General features: G+C 48.9%; 2 protein-coding genes across 3 annotated transcripts in view; both read left to right on the top strand.

The window, feature by feature from the left end:
* Positions 1 to 1,812, top strand: part of Gpatch1 (G-patch domain containing 1) — a 42,348-nt gene extending 40,536 nt beyond the window's left edge. For both annotated transcript variants that reach the window (XM_038340310.1, XM_038340309.1), the window contains exon 20: positions 1,540 to 1,812. In XM_038340310.1, coding sequence (XP_038196238.1) covers positions 1,540 to 1,570 — 31 coding nt within the window. In that variant the 3' untranslated portion in view covers positions 1,571 to 1,812. The remainder of the gene's footprint in view (positions 1 to 1,539) is intronic.
* Positions 1,813 to 2,773: 961 nt separating this feature from the next.
* The window catches only part of Wdr88 (WD repeat domain 88), a 35,546-nt gene continuing 17,379 nt past the window's right edge, over positions 2,774 to 20,940 (top strand). Inside the window, exons 1-6 of the mRNA XM_038340998.1 lie at positions 2,774 to 3,409; positions 8,135 to 8,245; positions 11,988 to 12,076; positions 14,816 to 14,879; positions 18,884 to 19,022; positions 20,077 to 20,206. Coding sequence (XP_038196926.1) covers positions 2,774 to 3,409; positions 8,135 to 8,245; positions 11,988 to 12,076; positions 14,816 to 14,879; positions 18,884 to 19,022; positions 20,077 to 20,206 — 1,169 coding nt within the window. The remainder of the gene's footprint in view (positions 3,410 to 8,134; positions 8,246 to 11,987; positions 12,077 to 14,815; positions 14,880 to 18,883; positions 19,023 to 20,076; positions 20,207 to 20,940) is intronic.

Here is a 20,940-nt window from a genome sequence, read left to right on the forward strand (position 1 = left end):
GAGTCCTCCAATGACCCGAGACCCTCACTGTCCACCAGCCAACAGTGGGACTTACGTGTGGGTTCCAGAGATCAGACTCAGGTCGCGAGGCTTGGGGCAGGTGCCCTCACCTTCGGAACCATCTTGCCTGCCTTCTTCTTTTGTCCTTTTCCAAAATAGTATCTCAGCCAGGCCACGGTGGTGCACACCATTAATCCCAGCATTCAGGAGGCAGAGGCAGGCGGATCTCTGAATTTGAGGCCAACCTGTCTACAGAGTGAGTTCCAGGATAGCCAAGGCTACACAGAGAAACCCTGTCTCAAAAAAACAATCAAACAAAAGAGATAGTATCTCATTATTTAGCCCAGGCTGGCCTGGACCAGCCTCCTCCATCAGTCCTCTGAGTGCTGCCCAGCTCCTACTAAAGTTTTGTTTTATTTAAAGGAACCATGTGCAATTTAGTTGTGTGAGCTTTTTCCCTTGTTGTATTTACAGTGCTGAGGATTAGACCCAGGATCTCATGCACCTTAGTGCTGTACACTGCTCTAGCTCCTCAAGTCCTGATCGGATTGTGTTATATAAGCTCTCAACAGCTGGGTTAGGAGATGCTTCTGTGTTATCTAGGCAACGGTAGCTGGTTGGTCCTTGACTGTGTAGTGTTCCTTTATGTAAATTAAAAATAGAGTGTTGCCTGTTCTGTCCTTGGTTTTCTCTCTAGAGTGAAGCCCTACTCTGTGTTGAGTCAAGGGGCCATGGACTTCCTTTGCGATCATCTCTTCCTTTTGTTCTTTCTTTTTGGGAGAAGTCTTGCTATGTAGCCCATTCTGGCCTCTAACTTCTGATCTTCTTGGCCCCTGAGTGCTGGGACTATAGGCGTGTACCACCATGCCCAGCACCTACTTTCTTGTATTTTGAAGTTGACATTTCTGACTGATCACTCGAAAGCTTTGGGCCCTGAAGTGACATTTTTGTTCCTTCCTAAAAGTCGTATGTGAGTGTGAAGCCGGCATCAGAAGCTGCTGTTAGAAACTGATCCTGATGCAAGATGTAGGTTTGTGGGTCTCGCTATGTACCCTGAAAATAGTGGAAGAAAGAGTTTACAATAAGGACTAAAGAGCTAGAGAGGCAGCTCATCAGCTCTGCTCTTACAGAGGATCCTAGTCTTGTTCCCAGCATCCAGAGCAAGCGGCTCATTGCTGCTGCCTGTAACTCCAGTTCTAGAGTTCTAGGGGAGCTGATGTCCTCCTCCGGACTCTGAGTACCTGCACACACACACACACACACACACACACACGCATGCACACAAATATACACACACACACATGCACACACACACATAGACACATAATGTAAAAATGATAATAATAAATCTGAACAAATTAAAGCCAGCCGTGGTGATTCATACTTGCAATCGCAGCACTTGGGAGCTGAGACAGGAGGATTTCTGTGCATGTGGGGCTGGCCTGGGCTCTAGTCTAAGCCTGTATTAAGGGTTAGAAGGGGTAGGGGTATGGCACAGTTGTGTCTCATCCACTCCGTCTCTCCTGTTTCCTTCTGCAGACTGAAGAGTCTCCCGCTAAGGAGGCAGTAATGGAGTCCTGCCCTGGCCTGCCTCAGCCTGGAATCGCTTCCATGATGAAGTCCCTTGATTTCCCAGCTCACACATTGTACAGAATGTATTTATATGTAAATCTTGCTGTAAAATAAGTTTTTAAACCTTGACATTTCACAGGCTGCCCTGAAAGGTTGCAGAAATTGATTCCTATTTTTAACTTCAGTCCCTGTTATGGGGCGAGACGACTGAACAGTTTAATTAAAGTGGCTTTTTTTCTATGTGCTTCTTGATTTCTCTTGGGATTTCCTGGAGGTCTTAAAAAGGAGAGGGGCGTGAAGGCTTTTCCTTTGACTGGTGAGTCCATTGAGGGCAGCTGGGTCTCGGAAGAGGAGGGGTGGAGGAGGAGCTCGCCAAGATGGCGTGGGCCCCTCCTGTTGGCGGTGCCTGGAGCAACCTGGGTCCCGCTGGGGAGGCGGGGTGGTAGAACTTCCCTGAACCAGGCTCCGATTTCATCCTAGCACCTTGGTGGTGGGGTGATGACCAAAGTTCAGAGGACTTTACAATCAAACAGAACAACTTCAAAAGAAGCAAGAAGATCCATGCTTTGTTTAACCACATGAGAATTCTCTTTCTCTCTCTCTCTCTCTCTCTCTCTCTCTCTCTCTCTCTCTCTCTCTCTCTCTCTCTCTCTCTCTCTCGTTGTCATTGGAATTGTAACGAATCTTTCCCTTGTAAATACACTAATGGTCTGACCCTGTACCCAGAAGCTGTGTCCTGTTCCATGCAGGTCATTCCATAGCTTATGGACCATTTGTTAGTCACTACCAGACACAAAGTGGGTGTGTTGTGATTTCCTACACAGGTGAAAGACAGAGCCAGGCTCCAGGAGGGCTCAAGGGTAAGGTCCCTGGTTTTGACCTTCAGTCTCCTCCTTCCTCATGTGACCAGAGATCATTTTTTAGGGGTACTCTGCATTGGGGGGGCATCTTCTATTCACCCCCCGCCGCCCCCACTTTCCTCCTGGCTTTCCCTCCCTTCTCTCTATCAAGATTGGGTCTTGTTATGTAGCCCAGGCTAGCCCGGAAAGGAGCAGTCCTGCCTGAGTCAGGAACGGGGCAGGAAAATGGCAGAACCCGATGCAGCACGTGAATCCCAAGGACTCAGCGCGGGTGTGGGCACGCGGTGCCACCGTTCCCTGCTGTGCCTGTGACTGGCCTGCGGAGCAGGACAGGCTCCAAGATGGCCTCACCACCAGCCCCCCGGAAAATCTCGGGGGACGCCAGGAAAGGTTCTGTAGATAACTGGAAGGGTTCAGCAGAAACTAGAAAGGGTTCTAGAGACAGGAAGAAATCTATTGAGATGAAAAAAGACCCTTCCGAGGCCCAGAAGGGTCCTGGCGAGGCCCAGAAGGGTCCTGGAGAGGCCCAGAAGGATTCTGGCGAGGCCAGGAGGAGGAATTTTTCACGGAGGGGATCCACGGGGTCCAAGAAGTTGAGTTTTGGCGAGGACAGGAGGGGTTCGGTGGATAGCGGAAAGGTTTCGGTAGATAAGAGGGTTTCGGTCGTTAGGAGGGTTTCAATCGATAGCAGGAGGGGCTCTAGCGAGAACAGGCGGGGATCCAGTGAGGGCAAGAGGGGTTCAAGAGAGGACAGGGACAACTTGTCGTCCACCCCTACCAGTGCGCGACCCAACAAGTTGCCATGGGTAACTCTGATGAGAGCCTTGGGTCGCTTCAAGCTGTCACTCCCGGATATCCGTCGGGACTATATGCTGACCTCTCGCGACCCCCTGGCTGTGGATAAGGATCTTGGGCCACGTGTGAAGTACCACAAGGTGGTGAGGAGGCTCTGGGGCAACCAACAGCCTCTTGCCAAGGTCAGAACCACCCGCCAAGGTCAGAGGACCCAGATGACCTTCCCACCATCTGAGTGCCCCTGGGTCCACTCTGCACCCTCCCACTGCCAGCCTCTGTGGAGGGCAGAGGTGCAGCACCCCTGAGGGCATGCATGAGGCTACCCGTGCCACATGCCACTTGCTCCCTCTGGTAGTGAAACCTGGAGACTCCTGGAGGCTCCTGGTAGCCAGTGTCTCACCCTACATTCCCAGCCCTATGCACCCCTTCACATGCCAGAGGCCCCTACAACTCTGGTGACTTCATCCATCCCCACCTTCCTGGAAGCAGAGAACAAAGCCTTTTGTCTCCTTCCCTCCATTTGTTTGTGCTCCATCAACTCAGCACCCCGAATCCTGGCACACGGGTACCCCATGATTCTTAGCTATGAGAGGAACAGGGTAAGGGGTGGGCTGTTTTCATCTTATTCCCCCTATCTTTGCTTTTCAGCGTTATTTTATAATTCTTGAATCATACAGTCCCACTGAGCAAGGCATAAATTGAAAAAAATGTCTTTTTTTTTAACATTTTCACATTGTATAACTGTCACAGCTTTGGAACATTTGTTATAAAAATTTATTTTATGTGTACAAGTGTTTACCTGCATATATGTGTGTGCCCCATGTGTGGCAGTGCCTGTAGACACCAGAAGAGGGTGTTATAGACAATTATAGACCCTAGAATGGGGAGTTATAGACAGTTGTGAGTTTTCATATGGGTTCTGGGAATTGAACCTGGGTCCTCTGCAAGAGCAGCCAGTACTGTTAACAATGAGCCATTTCTCCAGCCCCCACATGTTTAACTTAAAAAAAAGATTTGTCTCTAAGTCTATATGTGTGTCTGTATGAATGCATGCCATGTGACTACATACCTGACAAGACCTGAAAGTCTAGTTGTGAGCCACCTGGCGCAGGTGCTGGGAACTGAATTTGGGTCCTCTGCAAGAGCAAGAAGCACTCTTTGTTTTGGTTTTCTCAAGACGGTTTCTGTAGGTGGAGTTTTCCTGTCCCAGGAATGGCTTCCAAATTAACACACAGAGGCTTAATATTATTTATAAATGCTTGGCCAACAGCTCAGGCTTACTACTAGCTAACTCTTACACTTAAATTAACTCATGTTTCTTATCTATGCTTTACCATGTGGCTCATGGCTTGTTACCTCATTTTCTATATGTCCTGCTTCCTCAGGCCGGCTGGCATCTCTTGATTCTGTCCTTCCTCCTCCCAGAGTCCTCTCTGTCTGACTGTCCCACCTATACTTTCTGTCTGACTACTAGCCTGTCAGCTTTTTATTAACCAATGAGAGTGATACATATTCACAGTGTACAGAAGGATTATTCTACAGCATTTCCCCTTTTTGTCTTAATTAAAAAGGTAGGTTTTTTTTTTAACATAGTAAAGCTATGTGTATAACAACAGTTATTAAGTAAGAATTACAGTTACAAACTATCTCAGTTGGTAAAGCATGAGACTCTTAATCTCATGGTCATGGGTTCAAGCCCCACAGTGGGCACCAGTGAAAAGTGTTATTCTAATTATTATAATTATTCTTTATCAATAAAAATTCGGAAGTCAGATATTGGGGTAGGAGCCTGAGAGATCAGAGGAGCAGAGAAGCCACCAGCCTTCCCTACCTGCTCCATTCCTTCCTCCAGACAGAGAGCCATATCCCCTTGCAGCCTGCCTTTACTACTTCTAGCCTCAGTTTTACAAAACTGTGGTTAATTTTGGTCAGCTAGTGGCTAGCTCCACCTTCTAACTCCAAGGAACCTTTATTGTCAGAACACAATCAAAATACCACACAACAGGTCTCACTGTGAATCCCTGGCTGTCCTGGAACTCACTGTGTAGAGCAGGTTAGCTTTCGAATCACAGAGATCTGCCTGCCGCTGCCTCTCTAGTGCTGATTTTAAGACCTATGCCACCGTGCCTGGCACAAGAAGCCCTCTTAACTGTTGAGATGTCTCTCTGGTCCCCATGTTTAACTTTCTAAAGAACTGTTTAACCGTTTTCTGAAGCGGCTACCCATTTTTACATTCCTCCCAGCAATGCGTGTGGCTCTAATTTGTCCACAAACTTGCCGACATTTATTAAGCAATCATAATGCATATGACGTGCTGTCACTCTAAGGCTCGTGGTTGCATTTCCTGGTTGACTAATGATGCTGACAATCTCACCCATCACTGGGATGTCTTTGGAGAAACCTCTATTCAGGTCCTCAGCTCACTTGTTGGTAGAACAACGGTCTATCTGCCTGCCATGTTCAAGACACTGTGTTCAATCCTCAGCATTTCATATGACAGGCACGTGGTACGCGGTGGTAATGTCCGCACTCAGGAGGTCGAGGCAGGAAGGTCGGAAGTTGAATGTTGCGTGTGCAAGACGGTGCAGCAGGTAAAGGCTACCAAGCCTCTTGGCCTGAGTTCAATCCCCAGCCCCACATGATGGAAAGAGAGACTCAGGCCCCTCACTTGTGTTCTGACGGCCACATGTGTACCATTGCACAGTGCTCCCTCACACATACTAAATAAACGTAATAAATAAAGGAAGGGAATTCAAGGTTATCATTGACTATGTAGCAAGTCCAGGGCTAGCTTGGGCTACATGAGACATCTCAATTAAAAAAGAAAGGAAGGAAGGAAACTGGGGCTGTGGGGATGACTCAGTAGTTCAAGTGCTTAGAGTGCAAACAAGAGGACTGGAGTCTGGAACCCTCGGACACATGTGAACTCTGAGAGGGTGTGGGAGCCCAATGGCAATCTCAGTCTCAGCACACCTAGATCAAGCTGGCTGGCTAGCCACGCTAGCCCTACCTGTAAGCTTTGTGTTTGGTGGAAGATCTTTGATTGAGAGACCTTGCCTCAAAAAATAGGGTAGAAGGGGTTGGAGAGATGGCTCAGAGGTTAAGAGCACTGACTGCTCTTCCAGAGGTCCTGAGTTCAATTCCCAGCAACCACATGGTGGCTCACAGCCTTCTGTAGTGAGGTCTGGTGCCCTCTCCTGGCCTGCAAGCATACAGACAGGACACTATATAGATAATAAATAAGTAAATCTTTTTTTTTTTTTTTTTGGTTTTTCGAGACAGGGTTTCCCTGTAGTTTCTACAGCCTGTCCTGGAGCTAGCTCTTGTAGACCAGGCTGGCCTCGAACTCAGAGATCCGCCTGCCTCTGCCTCCCGAGTGCTGGGATTAAAGGTGTGCGCCACCACCGCCCGGCTAAGTAAATCTTTAAAAAAAAAAATAGGGTAGAAGATTTTCCTAATATAAGCTGGGGTCTCCACATGTACACATACACAGTGCACCTCCACAGGGTGAATATGTATATATGCTAATGCACCACACACACACACACACACACACACACACACACACAAAGAAGAAAATAATACAATTAGATAGAATTTGTTTGTTTTTAATCATCGAGTTCTGAGTCCTTTAGCATTTTAAACTCATGCTCCATAGGAAATATTTAATTTCTTGATGGGATCCTTTGTAGCACAAGGGTTTTGAATTGAACTGAATTGAATTCATTTATCTTTTTTGAGACAGGGTCTCAGGTACTTTCGTTTCTGATGCAGAGTTTTAAGACTTGCCACCTTCCTGTTGTTGCTCCCCCTGCGGAGAACACAGGCACAAATGTTTTCAACTGTGGTGATGTCAGCTCAGTCTATTTTTGTTGTTGTCATTTGCACTTTTGGTGTCAGAGCTACAAGGCCACCCCTAAGGCAAGAATGTGAACATTTACACCTTGGCTCCCTTCCAAGAGCCTTGGAGTTTCAGTACGTGGCATTTAAGCCTTTGGTCCAGTTTGATCTTATTTCTGTGCGTGGTGTGAGGTATGTATCCTACCTGTTTTCTTATGTGTAAGAAACCAGTTTTCCCAGAAAAAAAAAAGTGCTTAAAAGGTTTATTCTCTCCTCTTTGTGTGTGTGTGCCATGTATGATAACATATATGTGTTTGTGTGCGTGTGCATTCGTGCGTGTGTGTGTGTGTGTGTGTGTGTGTTCATGTGCGTATAGGCCAGAGATCAACCTTAAGATTCCTCAAACCTCATCTGCCTTGGATTTTTTTTGTTGTTATTAATTTATTTATTATTAGCGTGTGGAGGAGGAGTGTGCACATATGAATGACAGAGGACACTTTTGGGGGACTGGGTTCTCTCTCTCCACCATCTGGGTACTGGTGATTGGGCTCAGGATGGGATCAGCTCTGCCCACTGAGTGCTCAGCAGTCGCGACCTGGGTGTTTTCTGTTTGTTTGGTTTTTTTTGAGACAAGATTTCTAGCTGGACCTGGGGCTCACCAGCTCACCAGGTAGGCTAGGCTGGGTGACCAACGAGTCCCAGGGCTTCACTGTCTGCCATCCATCTTTGTCTTTTTTAAAGACTGTGTTGGTAGTTGAGATCATTCTCCCCATTTATTTGTTTATTTGTGTGTGTGTGTGTGTGTGGCAAACTACATGGCTTCTCTCTCTCCACCCTTCTTTCTCCCAGCATTCAGCTTAGCCTTCCCCGCCTACCTAAGTTCTGCCCTATCAACAGGCCCAAAGCAGCTTCTTTATTTATTAACCAATAAAAGCAGCACATAGACAGGGCCTCCCACACCAGGCTTCCACACATTTTTTCCAGGTCACGTGTTTAGAAGCACTGTTGGGTTTTGCATCTCTTCCCTGAGTCCTGCAACACTAAACCGTATCCATCCTTGTGTTTAGATCCCGTATAAAATTCTGAGCGGGCACGACCAAACCGTGAGCTCCTGCCACTTCTGTATGGACGACACAAGGCTCCTCAGTAGCTCCTATGACTGCTCGGTGAAGCTGTGGGTAGGTGGCCGGGTGACGGGCTCTCCCACTGCGAAGATTTCTCATATGCTCAAGGCGCCTCTCTGGAGAATTCTCCCGCACTGAGTCCCCTGACTAAGGCCCCCAGGTTTTCCAAGGCTTAGGTGCAAGATAAAGGAACCCACCCTAGTGTCAAGTCCTCAGAAAGAGCTTAATGCGGGGACAGGCAGCCCAGGGCTTCTGGACACAGTAGCGGAGGGGGAGGAGACTGATAGCCCCAGCTTTGGGAAGGGGTCCTGGGTTGTTCCTGCACTCTGCTTGGGAGTCACTGATTTATACTTTATTTTAGATGTATTTATTGTATTTGCATGGGTATTTTGCCTGCCATCACATGTGTGCAGTACCTACGGGGGCCAGAGGGGGCATTATATTTTCTCCTGGAAATGGAGTTGTGAGCCTCCATGTGGGTGCTGGGAATTGAACTTGGGTCCTCTGGAAGAGCAGCCAGTGCTCTTAACTGCTGAGTCATCTCTCCAGTCCCAAGTTGAATTTGTTTTTTTGGAGGCAGGCTTTTGCTAATGTAACTCAGATTGGCTTTGCACTCATGGTCCTCCTGCCTCCCACATACAGGAATTAGAGTCCTGTGGCATCCCACCCTTGGGTGGACTGTTACTTCTCTGGGTCTCCTTTGCATCCGGAAAGCTCAGTCTTAGTATGCTGATCTTGTATCCTATGGTCATGTTAAACTGTTTTTGTCTACCCTGTTTTCATTTCATTTTTATTTGTGTGTGTGTGTGTGTGTGTCTGTATGAGTGCATGCCAAGTGCAGACAGGTGTTCTCGCTGGCCAGAGAAGGCCCTGGGCTTTCTGGAATCGGAGCTAGAGGTGTTTGTGATATGCCCAGTGTGGGTGCTGAGAACTGACCTTAGGTCCTCTGGAAGAACAGAAGGTGCTTTTAACCATGGAGCCATCTCTCTTCAGTGCCTTGGTATTTTAGGTCCTATACAAAATTCCTATAGGGCTTAAGCCATTGTGAATTCCTGCTACTTCCATGATGTCCAGACCTTGGGTGCTCACAGAGGACAGATGGGGTTTCAGGTCTGGGACCTGCTCAAGAGGGATGGATGAGGGAGGCAAGCGTGGGGTAAATGAATGCCTGGCCGAGCAGCAGCAGGCCAAGGGATAAGGGTGTTGTTCAGGCAGGGCTACAGAGGGGCAGCCTCTAGACTGCTTCTAGGGCTTCCTGTTTGTGCCTGACAGGCCCCCACGGTCTGTACAAGATGGCAGCGCTGCTGGAGGAGAGGGAACAAGGTGGAGGGCAGCCTCAGCCCTCAAGGGCTTGGCTGAAGGGGACTGTGGGGCTGGGGCCGTAGGGGAGGATGCTCCGTCCTGGAGTTTGCTGTCTTCTGGTTTGAGCTGAGTAGAGGGCAAGATGGAAGACTGTCAAGGCTGGTTCAGCTTCTGGGTTGAGTAACTGGACAGGTTAGATCCCCTGATCCTACAAATGACCGCGGAGGGATATCTTGTCATCTGTGGTTGCTAAGGCCCAGGCCGATCAGATCAGTGTTTAGGACTATTCCAGGTTAGCTCACACCCTGTATTGGGGACCCTGGGTGGTTTCTACGACCTCCTGAGATCTTCTGAATGGCCCCAGGCTCAAAGGACCAGCTGTGTGCTGGGACTGTACCAGGGCTTACCTCGCTCACCTCTGACCCCATGCCCCCACCCCACCCCCCCACGGGCTCCCCACACCCTCTCTGCTGCAGACATCGTTGTCCTCAGAGCCCAGGATGTCACCATTTGGAAAACTGCAGCTTTCTCCGGGTCCCTTAAAGCCTTTCCTAGCCCTCAGTAGTCAGCAGGGGTTCCCAAGGCAAGGGACAGGGGACCTGTCACTGTATACATTTGTTGTTCTCTTCATCTGTTGACCCAGCTCTTGTCTCTCCATCAGTGTGTAACTGCTTGGCTTTTGTTTTTTGTTACACACACACACACACACACACACACACACACACACGTTCATTTAAAGAACTGAGACCACCCAGAAATACTGACAATGAAAGTATAATAAATTTTGACTCCACCAATTTATCACCGTCCCCCCAACCCCCCCCTCCCGATTTTCCTGAGAGTTAATAATTACCTTTCCTCCCTTCCTCATTCAAAACCTGCCTAGTGCCCTGGGGGCTATAGCTCAGAGGTAGAGCGTTTGTCTAACGTGCACAAGGCCCTGCTGGGTTCCATCCCCATCACGAAGAGAAAGCAAGATTTAAAGCTTCCTGGAAAATTAACCAGAACCTGATCAGTATTTGCCCTTCAAACGATCTCACTTTGGAAGCCGTGTCTTTTCAGACGGCCAAGTTGGAGCCTCATCCGTGGCTGCTGTTCCGACTTTTGACCACATGGAGGCACTATTGAATACTTAATCAGCGCAACCTCATAAGGCCTTGAAGCTTAGAATTCCTTGGGTTTTTGTTTTCCCCTGGAGAAACACACCAGCCAGGGAGACTAGATCCCAGGTAGTTCGTACTAACTCTTCTTCCCGAGCCCAGGACACCATCCTGAGTGCCCTGCTTCCCTGAGTTCTATTTGGGGAACTCAGGGCGGCCCTTATCTTTCACTGAGCTTGGAAACGGGCCCATTGGGATTTCCTGAATGCTACCATGTACCTTGTGGCACAGGCATAGGTGGCTGGGCGTGCGCAGAGGACCATTCATAGCAGTCCTGGGACCACCCGGTTTGTAAAAGTCACCGGTAAGCCAGCTTGTGAAAACTACCTTCCCGGAATTGGGGCGCTAATTACGCAGTGTCCGTGGGACTGGTCCCTTTCCGCACACTCTCAAGTTCTGGGCTCTGGCACACACCTTTCTGGTAGACACCATTTCACATGCGCTGCTGCAGGCTGTTGCTGGAGAGGCCGATCCCCAAGCTTGCCCATGAGAAGACTGGTCCGGCATCCTCTGGACTTTGGCCCCAGAACCTTATTTCTTGCTGCTCTTTTCTGTCGTTGTTAGCGCAGGGGACTTGAGGGTTTTGCTTGCGTGAACCCGTATGTGCGCCATGTGCAAGCCTGGGCCTGCTGAGGCCAGAAGAGGGAGTCAGGGTCCTGGAACTGGAGTTACAGATAACGGTGGGCCTGGGAGATGACCTGGGTCCTCTGGGCAGGAGTGCTCGTAACCACTGAGCCATCTCTCCAGTCCTACATAAATCTTTACTTTAAAAAAGTTACATTTTGTGTGTGTGTGTGTGTGTATGTGTGTGAGTGTGTCAAGTGTGTGTGTGTGTGTGTGTGTGTGAAGTCGGAGGACACATTTCTGGAGTGGGTGCTCTCCTTTCACCACGTGGGTGCCTTTACCCTCCGAGCCATCTCACAGGCCCGTATACTTACATGTCTTTAACCACAAATCTGGTTATTATTTCCTTCGGAGGGACACTTCGGAGTAGAATTACTGGGTCAAAGGGCGTGGAATTATATGTAAAATTATTGAGGGTACTGACAATGTGGAGCCTCTTTGGCCAGTACAAAATGAGAAAATGATCGCGAGTCGACTCCCAGCATGGCCAGGGTCCATCAGTGCCTGTGGAACTGTGTGTATATGTGTGTGTGTGGGGGGGGAGTATTTATTGAGGATACTGTGGGTGATGGAGTGTCCCTCACACCTAGGATGTGGGAAAGCCCCAGAGCTTTGCTACAGGCTAGCTAGGAACTTCGGCTGACCCAAGTTCATGACTTTCACACCTGAGCCTTGACCCTGTCTCTCCTCTCTCCCCCGGCTCACTGGAGGACTCTGAGGATGGAACGGTGATGTGGGACTTTCAGCCACGCCCCAACGCTCCTGTTTTAGAATGCAGTATCACGGCTGACAGCAGAAGGTGACATCCGGTCTCTTTTACACTGGTTGGGAAAAGTGAGAGTCAGCGGGCAGGCCAAGGTACCTGTAGGGCAGTGACAGGTTTCTGTTTGTTTGTTTAAGCAAATACACCAACCACTTTTCCCTGTGTGGGCTTCAGTGTTTCCATGGTCTCTGAACAACAAGTGGGTGTAACAAGGTAGCAACATATAGAATATTTACTGTAGTTAAGTACCTAGTCTTCCCTTTCTTTCCTTCCTTCCTTTTTCTCCTTACGCTCCTCCCCCTCCTTCTCCCCCGCTTTTCCCTCCTCCTCATTTTCCCCCTCCTCCTCAACCCCTCCTTCTGCTTCTTTGAGACAGGGCCTCCTCACTCTACAGAACCCGAAACTCACTATGTAACCCAGCCTGCCTCAAACTTGGAGCAGTCCTCCTGCCTCAGCCCCTCCAGGCGCTGGGATGACAGGCATGGCCCATGAAACTTTGCTTGAATTTCCCTCACAAAGGGTCTTTTCTATGGTCACACGAAGCCCGTGGCGGCTACACCAGAGCTCCGTGGTCTAACCTGGGCTCTTGTCTTAGTCAGAATCACTATTGCTGTGACAAGACAACCATGGCCAAAAATCAAGTTGGGGAGGGGAGGGTTTATTGGGCTTACACATTGCAGTCCGTCACTGAAGGAGGTCGGGACAGGAACTCAAACAGGTCAGGAACCCGAGGCAGAAGCTGATGTAGAGGCCATGGTGGGGCGGGGGGAGCTGCTTACTGGCTTGCTCCTCATGGCTTGTTCAGCCTGCTTTCTTACAGCACCCAGGGATGGAACCACCTACAATGGTGTTTTCTCAATTGAGGTTCCTCCTTTTGGATTACTCTAGCTTGTGACAAGTTGATATAAAATTAGCCTCGTTCTTTTTTTTTTTTTTTTGGTTTGGATTTATTTATTTTTACTTTATGTGTATGTGTGTTTTGCTCAGGGCTTGGGAGGCAGTGCACACACTTCAGGCTGGGTTTATTTTAATTTATCCTTAAGTCCATTCACACAGGTGGGAGATGGGCCTTTAACAGACGGGAGAATCAACTGTAAAGTGGATTCGCTGGGCTGGAGGGATGGCTCAGAACCTGCCAGGGGTTTCTCACAACCTCCTGGAACTCCAGCTCCAAGGGTCTCTGACTCCTCTGGCTTCTGCAGCCACTTGAACTCACGTGCATACGCCTGTACACAGACACACACTATGCGCAATTCTTTAGACAACACATCTTTAAGGCAAGTGTGGCACATTCAGGCTTCATGGGGATCTTTTTCTTTTCCTGAGACAGGGTTTCTCTGTGTAGTCTTGGCTGTCCTGAAACTTGCTCTGTAGACCAGGCTAGCCTCGAACTCACAGAGAGTCCACATGCCTCTGCCTGCTGGGATTAAAGGCATGTCCCACCACCAGCCAGTTGGAGTTCTTTTGTTTTTTGTTTTTAGATTTATTTATAATGTATAGTGTTCTGCCTGCATGTACACCTGCACGCCAGAAGAGGGCACCAGACCTTTGGTTGTGAGCCACCATGTGGTTCCTGGGAATTGAACTCAGGACCTCTTGAAGAGCAACCAGTGTTCTTAACCTCTGAGCCAGATCTTTAGCCCCCTGGAGACCTTTATAAGAGGAAAATCTTGGCCATATGCCACAGATTAGACAAAAGTACACATGCTAGTCAGAATTTTTGCCACTGGGACAAATCCTGAGAAGAAAAACCTTGGGGAAGAAAGGTTTGTTCGAGCTCATGATTTTACAGGGGACACCACCATTTGACCAGAGGTAGAGCGTGATGTCACAGCAGGAGGACCCAGTGTGGCAAAAGCACTCACTTCACAACAGGCCAGGAGCAGAGACACAGAACTAAGCCAGGAACAAGATCTGCCCTTCCAAAACATGACCACAGTGGTCACCTCCTGTAACCTGTCTCACACCCTAGTTCACACCACCCCCCAATAATACCACCAAAATATGAATCCATCTGTGGATTAACCCTGAGTAAAGACAGACCCCCCCGCCCCAGCCGCACCACCAGCTGGGCACCAGGCCTTCAACTCTTAGAAGGCAGTTCCTCCCACCCAAAACCCAACGGGACATTTATGTGCATGTCTCTGACTGTATGAGAGAATTTCAGAACATAGCAAGCTGTCCGGGATAGCGTCTTCCTGTACAAAGACACACGTGAGCAGAGGGGAATCTGTGCAATCCTTACGAGTTGGAAAGATGACCTTAGAGGAAAATAGCAAATGACAGAAGAAATTTTGTATCTTTCCATATATTTTTTTTTTGTTTTAAAGTTTTGTGCGTACGTGTGTGTGTGTTGCCCACGGTGTGTCGTGTGTGTGGCGCCTGTGGCGGTCAGAAGCGAGTGTTGGGTCTCCAGTCAGATGCTGTGGGCCACCATGGAGGTGCTGGGAATGGACCCAGGCCCTCTGGAAGAGCAGCCAGTGCTCTTACCAAGTGAGCCATCTCTCCAACCCCTAAAATGTTATTTTTATAACCCTAAATATAGAAGTCTATCTTGGAGTGTCTGGAAGGTAAGGAAGACAATGGTGCCAGATTGTCTTTGGTGCTATTAGGTACCATTTTTGGGGGGGGGGGGGGATGCACAAGTCCCCAGTGTAGTTTGCAAAGAAAGATCAATCTTGTTCCTAAATCATAAAAGGGGGAAAGAGCCCTCGTAGGAACCACAGGCTCCAGTGATGCTCTTGCTAAGGTGTAATGTGTGTTCAATTTTTCCAGGATGGTCGCATCATCGTATGATAAAACCGTGAGGGCTTGGGACGTCGAGACGGGTCAGCTTCTGGTACGTATGCCCTGTCTCAGTGAGGGCGCCACAGTACAAGATCATGACTGGGCTTTGGTGGCTGTGGGCTGGACCTAGGATTGGGGACAATGACAGAAGCCCCAGCTTCCGGGGAGGACATATTCTCATCTGCAGGGTTAGAGGATGCACTGACGGAAGGGTGGGTATTGGGCAAGAACAGCTTCCACCCCAGGCAGGTCAAGACACCAAGACTGGGTTGGCCATGGCACCCCAAGTTCCCCTGTGAGTCATTTGGAGCAGGAAGTGGGACTGAGGCCACAGAGCAAAGACAGCTGATGTGCCAAAGCTTTAGGCTTTTTCCAGTCTCTTCTCTCTGTGTCACAGATGGGCCCACTACCCGCCTCTCCCCACAGTCCTCTCTCCTGCTCTCCACAGCCCTAGGCTGTCTCAGCCCTGCTCAGGGGTCTTCTGGCACCTCCTGTCCCACACCTCACTTCCCCTGCTTCTATCTCTCAGTCGGTCTTCCTCACCTCCCTCTCTCTCTCCATTTTTTTAAAGACAATCTTTCTAGCCAGGCAGTGGCGGCGCACACCTTTAATTCCAGCACTCAGGAGGCAGAGGCAGTTCAAGGCCAGCCTGGTCTACAGAGTGAGACCTTCTCTCCAAAACAGACACACAGGTTTCTAAATTGGTGCAGTGGTGGTATACACCTATAATCCCAGCATTGGGCAGACAGAAGCAGGAGGAGCCCATTTTCAAGACTAGCATGGGCTGCATAGAAAAACTGAGTAATAGTGTGTTGGAGGAAGGCCGCCCAGAGCCAAAATAACCACCCAGAAACTGTATTAATTAAATCACTGCTTGGCCCATTAGCTCTAGCTTCTTATTAACTAGCTCTTAATTTAACCCATTTCTATTAATCTGTGTTGCCACATGGCTGTGGTTTACTGGCTAAAGTTCTGGCGACTGTCTCCAGCAGGGCTACGTGGCTTCTCTCTGACTCTGCCCTTCTTTCTCCCAGCATTCAGTTTAGTCTTCACAGCCTACCTAAGTTCTGCCCTATCAACAGGCCCAGAGCAGCTTCTTCATTAGCCAGTGGTATTCACAACATACAGAGGGGAATCCCACATCACTATAGGACTGGAGGAATGATACTTATGGCTCTTTCAGAGGACCCAGATTTGGTTCTTAGCACCCATACGGTGGCTCACAGCCTCCTGTAGCTCCAGTTCCAGGAGATGTGGCGCCCTCTTCTGAACCTCACGGGTACTTCACACATGTGGTGCACATGCACACATGCAGGCAAACCACTCAAACACAAAAAAATAAATAAATCTTAAGAGGGAGAAGGAGGAACAAAACCCTGAATATTCAACTTTTCCCCATTGTGAACATTTTTAGTATTATTCATGGACTAAACATCTTGGTGTGTCTTTTCCTGTACACATTTGCACTTTTGTTTGTTTTTGTCTTGCTATGCAGCCCAGGCTAGCCTAGAACTCTTGATCTTCCTGCCTCGGCCTTCGAGGGCTGGGATTCCAGCATGACCACCATGGCTGATTTCTGTCACCCTTTCTGATCAATGCACAGAACTTAGTATAGATGGGGTAGGTCCTGCCTCTCCATCCCCTACAATAGGGACCATATACTGTGTGTGTGTGTGTGTATGCACGTGTGTGTGTGCACACACGCACGCGCCTGTGCACTCGCCATGGCATATAGATGGAGGTCAAAGGACAGCTTGTCAAAGTTGATTCTCTCCTTCCACCATGTGGGTTCTGAGAATCCGACTCAGGTTTCCCAGCTTGTCATCCTTTTCCTCCTGAGCCGTTGCTCCTGCCTGGCTGACACAGCTACTGCTAAGCAAAGTAGGCATGCATTTATTATTGTTGTTGTTATTTTAAATCTCTGTGTGTGTGTGTGTGTGTGTGTGTGTGTGTGTGTGTGTGTGTGTGTGCAGTCAGAGGAAAACACTGGGTGTTGGTCCTTATGTTCCATCATTCTTGACACAAGGTTGTTTTCCCTCTCTCTCTCTCTCTGTCTCTGTCTCTCTCTCTCTCTCTCTCTCTCAATACACCAGCATAGCTTCTCTTAAGCCTCTGGGATTCCTGTCTCTGCCCCCATCTCCCTGTTGAAGAGCTGGGATTACAGAGGCTCGCTACCTCCTCTGACTTTTACTTGCAATCTGGGGGATCCAGACTCTGGTCCTCACATTTTCCTGGAATATGCTTTACCTCCTGAGCCATCTCCCTAGCTCTGCCTAGACAGATACACACATATGTACAGATATGATTGATTGATTGATCAACTGATTATGTGTGTAGGCATGTGTACCCTAGTGTATATATGCGTACCCCATGAGTACAGATACCTCTAACAGCCAGAAGAGGGCGGTATATCCCCTGGAGCGGAAGTTATAGGGAATTGTAATCTGCTTGATATGGATGCTGAAACTGAACCCAGTCCCCTGTAAATGTAACAGGTGTGCATAACCGCTGAGCCATCTCCCCAGCCCTGCATATGTACGTATGTACGTATGTACGTATGTACGTATGTACGTATGTGTATATACACACACACACACACACACACATAATCTCTTCAGGTATATATGGCTAGATTTATTGCTAATGTAAGCAGTATAGAAACACAAGCCTTAATTTAATCTTTCCAGATAGCTGTGCCAACTCACAGCCTAGGCATTCAAGAAGGGGGTTCTCTCTCCCCCATCCCACAGGCCAGGTGTCATAAACTTCAAAGAATTAGCCAACGTGGTAGGTTAAAAAAAATAAAACTTCTATGTATTATTCCTGACTTTGAGCATTTTTTCCAAGTGTCTATTTTTTTTTTCTGCTGCAATTTTCCCACTGCCGTCTTTGGCTTGCATTTCTATTTCAAGCACCTTTCTTTTTTTATAAAGTCCTTTTATTTATTTTTATTGCACAAATCACCCATGACCCTGGCCAGCATTTGGAATGACTTAGTGAGTGAAGGCTGCTTGACAAATGGCTCCAAAACTTGGTTGCCTTGAACAGCCAACATTTCTTTTTTCCAATCTCACACAGTTTCTGGAAATCTAGAAGCAGCTTACCGGGGTGGTTCTGGCTTCAGTCTCTTCTTAAGTCCCAGCGATGGTGTCATCTGGGGCTACAGTTGCACTAAGGCCCCACTGGGGCAGAAGGATCCCCTTCCAAGATGGCTCATCCCAAAGATGCTGGCAAGAGTCCTCTGCTCATATCCTTGTGGGTCCCCAGGGCCACGTGGAGCTGTGTGTGTGTCTTTAGGACATGACAGTTAACGCTCATAGAGCGTGTGATCCAAGAAAGAACAAAGAACAAGCCACAGTTATCCCCACCCTCTCTCCATCTTTCCCCACCCTGCTCTCTCTTTCCTTCTGATATTCAGGTTTGCCTTGAATTCAGAATCCTCCTGCCTCAGCCTGCCACATCCTGGGATTACAGGCATAATGCACCATGCCCAACTTCTTTTTATTTTATTTTTCCTTTTTTTTTTGGATGCTGGGACTATAATCAGGGCCCCAAGATGGCTAAATCAACGCATCCATACCATACCACGGAACTACTCCACAGCGCTACGCACTCTAATCTCTCTCTCTCTCCTCTCTCTCCTCTCTCTCTCTCTCTCTCTCTCTCTCTCTCTCTCTCTCTCTCTCTCTCTCTCTCTCTCTCTCTCCCCTCCCCTTTCTCCTTTCTTCCCCCCCTCTCCTTTCCTCCCTTCCTGTCTCTTTGAGATAGGATCTCACTTGTAGCCCAGGTTGACTTTGAAGTTGCCAACCTCCCGCTTCAGCCTCCCAAAGCTGGGATTACAGATGTGCTGCAACACACCCAGCGCCACTGATTTCTTTCTTAATGTAGTGCCACGTGGTCCCTTCTGCCATATTCTGTCCAGCAGAAGTGAGCTCTGGGTCTGGCCCCATTTAATAAGGTCACGGCTGGGCTCAGTCCATTGAAAGAACTCTGAGAGCACCCCTTGGAGATGGCTGAGCAGCTGCGCTGTCCTCTTTGGGCTCTGCCTCATTCCAGTGGAAAGTCAGGCACGACACCTTCGTCGTGTGCTGTAAATTCTCTCCCGACGGAAAGTACGTGCTCTCAGCCTTGGATGTGGATCGTGGCATCTGCCTGATGGATCCAGAAAACATCACCACCGTGATCCAGATCAAAGGTGAGGGGGCCGGGCTCCCTACACACAGCAGCAAGGATCTTCAGCGGGTGAGGGCCACACTATGAGCCCCACATGCACACCAAAAATTGTACCACGTGGAGTCAGGAGGGTGAGGAGTTCAAGATGATCTCTTAAGCCCCACACCTACATGTTTGAAGTATAAAAACAACAGTCACCACGCATCATTTTCCTGGGTGACACCATGCTATCGCAATGTAGGGTGTAACTATGGGGGGAAGCATGCAGGGTTTCTCTGTTATTTCTTATATTTATATGGTAACTTTGCAGTTGAAAACCCTTCATTGTTTAAAAAAACAAAACCAAAAACCAATAAGTAAAAGGTGGCGGAACCTGTTTTGTATTCTTCTTGGTAGTATTTATTGCTGTTGGAATCAGGGTTTGGCACATCCCAAGCAAGTGCTCTACCACTGAGCCACACCCCAGCCCCTCACTGGGGGATTCTAGGCAGGGGCTCTACCACTGAGCCACACCACAGCCCCTCACTGGTGGATTCTAGGCAGGGGCTCTGCCACTGAGTAATGCCCCAGCCCAGAGGTATTATTAATAGTGCATTGCTAGGTGACCTTTTTGACTTGTGTGTGTGTATCTCCCAAACGTCTTTGGTTTTTATGGTCTCACCTTTCAGCATTTTGTACTTTCCTATTAATGGATCCCTTCCTAGCCTCCCCTGCCCTCACACTCCCAAGTCCCAGTTGCATGCCCACCTTCTTTACACGCCATCCCATCTCCAGAAATAACACTGTGGATGATTTAGAGGTTCCTTCCAGCCAGGAACTACCATGCACTCCTCTCGTGGCTCTTGGCATGCAGCAGGTCACACCAAGGGGCTTCTCTCCCATTGAACTGGGAGCTGTGTGGTTGTGTGTAGTCAGTCAGCTGGGCTGAATGCCTGGCACACGGTAGGCGATCAGGAAATGCTCGCGCAGGTGGACAGTCCCTTGGTGAAAACTGGGGTTGTTCCTATAGTATCACTGGGTGGTAGGGTTCTCCGGGTCTTTCCCTTGAGGTCATATGTCACTTTGCTTGTGTGTAGATCATCACAAAAGGTCCATCACAGCGTGCTGCTTTGACCCTGACAGCCAGAAGGTGGCCTCTGTCTCCATGGACAGGTGCATCAAGATCTGGGATATCACATCCCAAGCCACGATGTTTACCATACCCAAGTGAGAAGGGTTCTGGTGGGCGGGTGGGGGGTGCTGGTGTGGGCAGCAGTATCCTGCAGCAGGAAGGTGGGAGAGATGTCTCTGCATTTTTTCCTGGATTCCCAATAAAGACATCTTCAGGGTGGTCCCAAGATGGGGGAGAGGGGTCCCAGGAGACCAGAGAGAAGCCATCACTGTAGCTTAGGGGCTGAGCCAGGCAGGGTCTCAGATGCATTTGTTCCTGGGTGAACTCTTACTAGTAAACATGCCCAGAGTCTCCGTGAAAATACGAAGCTCGGGGCCAGGGGTGGTGATGCACGTCTCTAATCGCAGTGCCGAGGGCACAGAGGCAGGCAGATTTCTGCGAGTTTGAGAGTTTATCCTGGTCTACAACCCAACAGCCAGAGCTACACAGTGAAAACACTGTCTCCAAACAACCGCACAGTGGAGTTCAGCCAGGCACAGTGGCGCTATCTCTGATTCCATCACTAGAGACAGGGAGGCGGAGGACTGAAAATTCAAGGCCAGTCTAGACTCCATACTGAGACTCGACTCTAAAATGGGAAGATCCGGATCCAGGTGACCCTTGCTGGTGGCCGCTGTCTAGTGGGGGGAGCCCTCTGTAGCAGGTGCTGTGTCAAGATCACAGATCGTGTACACACCTGTCACCCTGCCTGCCCCGCTCAGCTCCCCCTTCCTGGGTCAGAGACTGTGAGCGTGAACCTGGGTTTCCTCACCTTTTGAAATGAGCAGAG

This window comes from Arvicola amphibius, chromosome 8, assembly GCF_903992535.2.
Source record: "Arvicola amphibius chromosome 8, mArvAmp1.2, whole genome shotgun sequence".
In the NCBI taxonomy this organism is placed as follows: Eukaryota; Metazoa; Chordata; class Mammalia; order Rodentia; family Cricetidae; genus Arvicola; species Arvicola amphibius.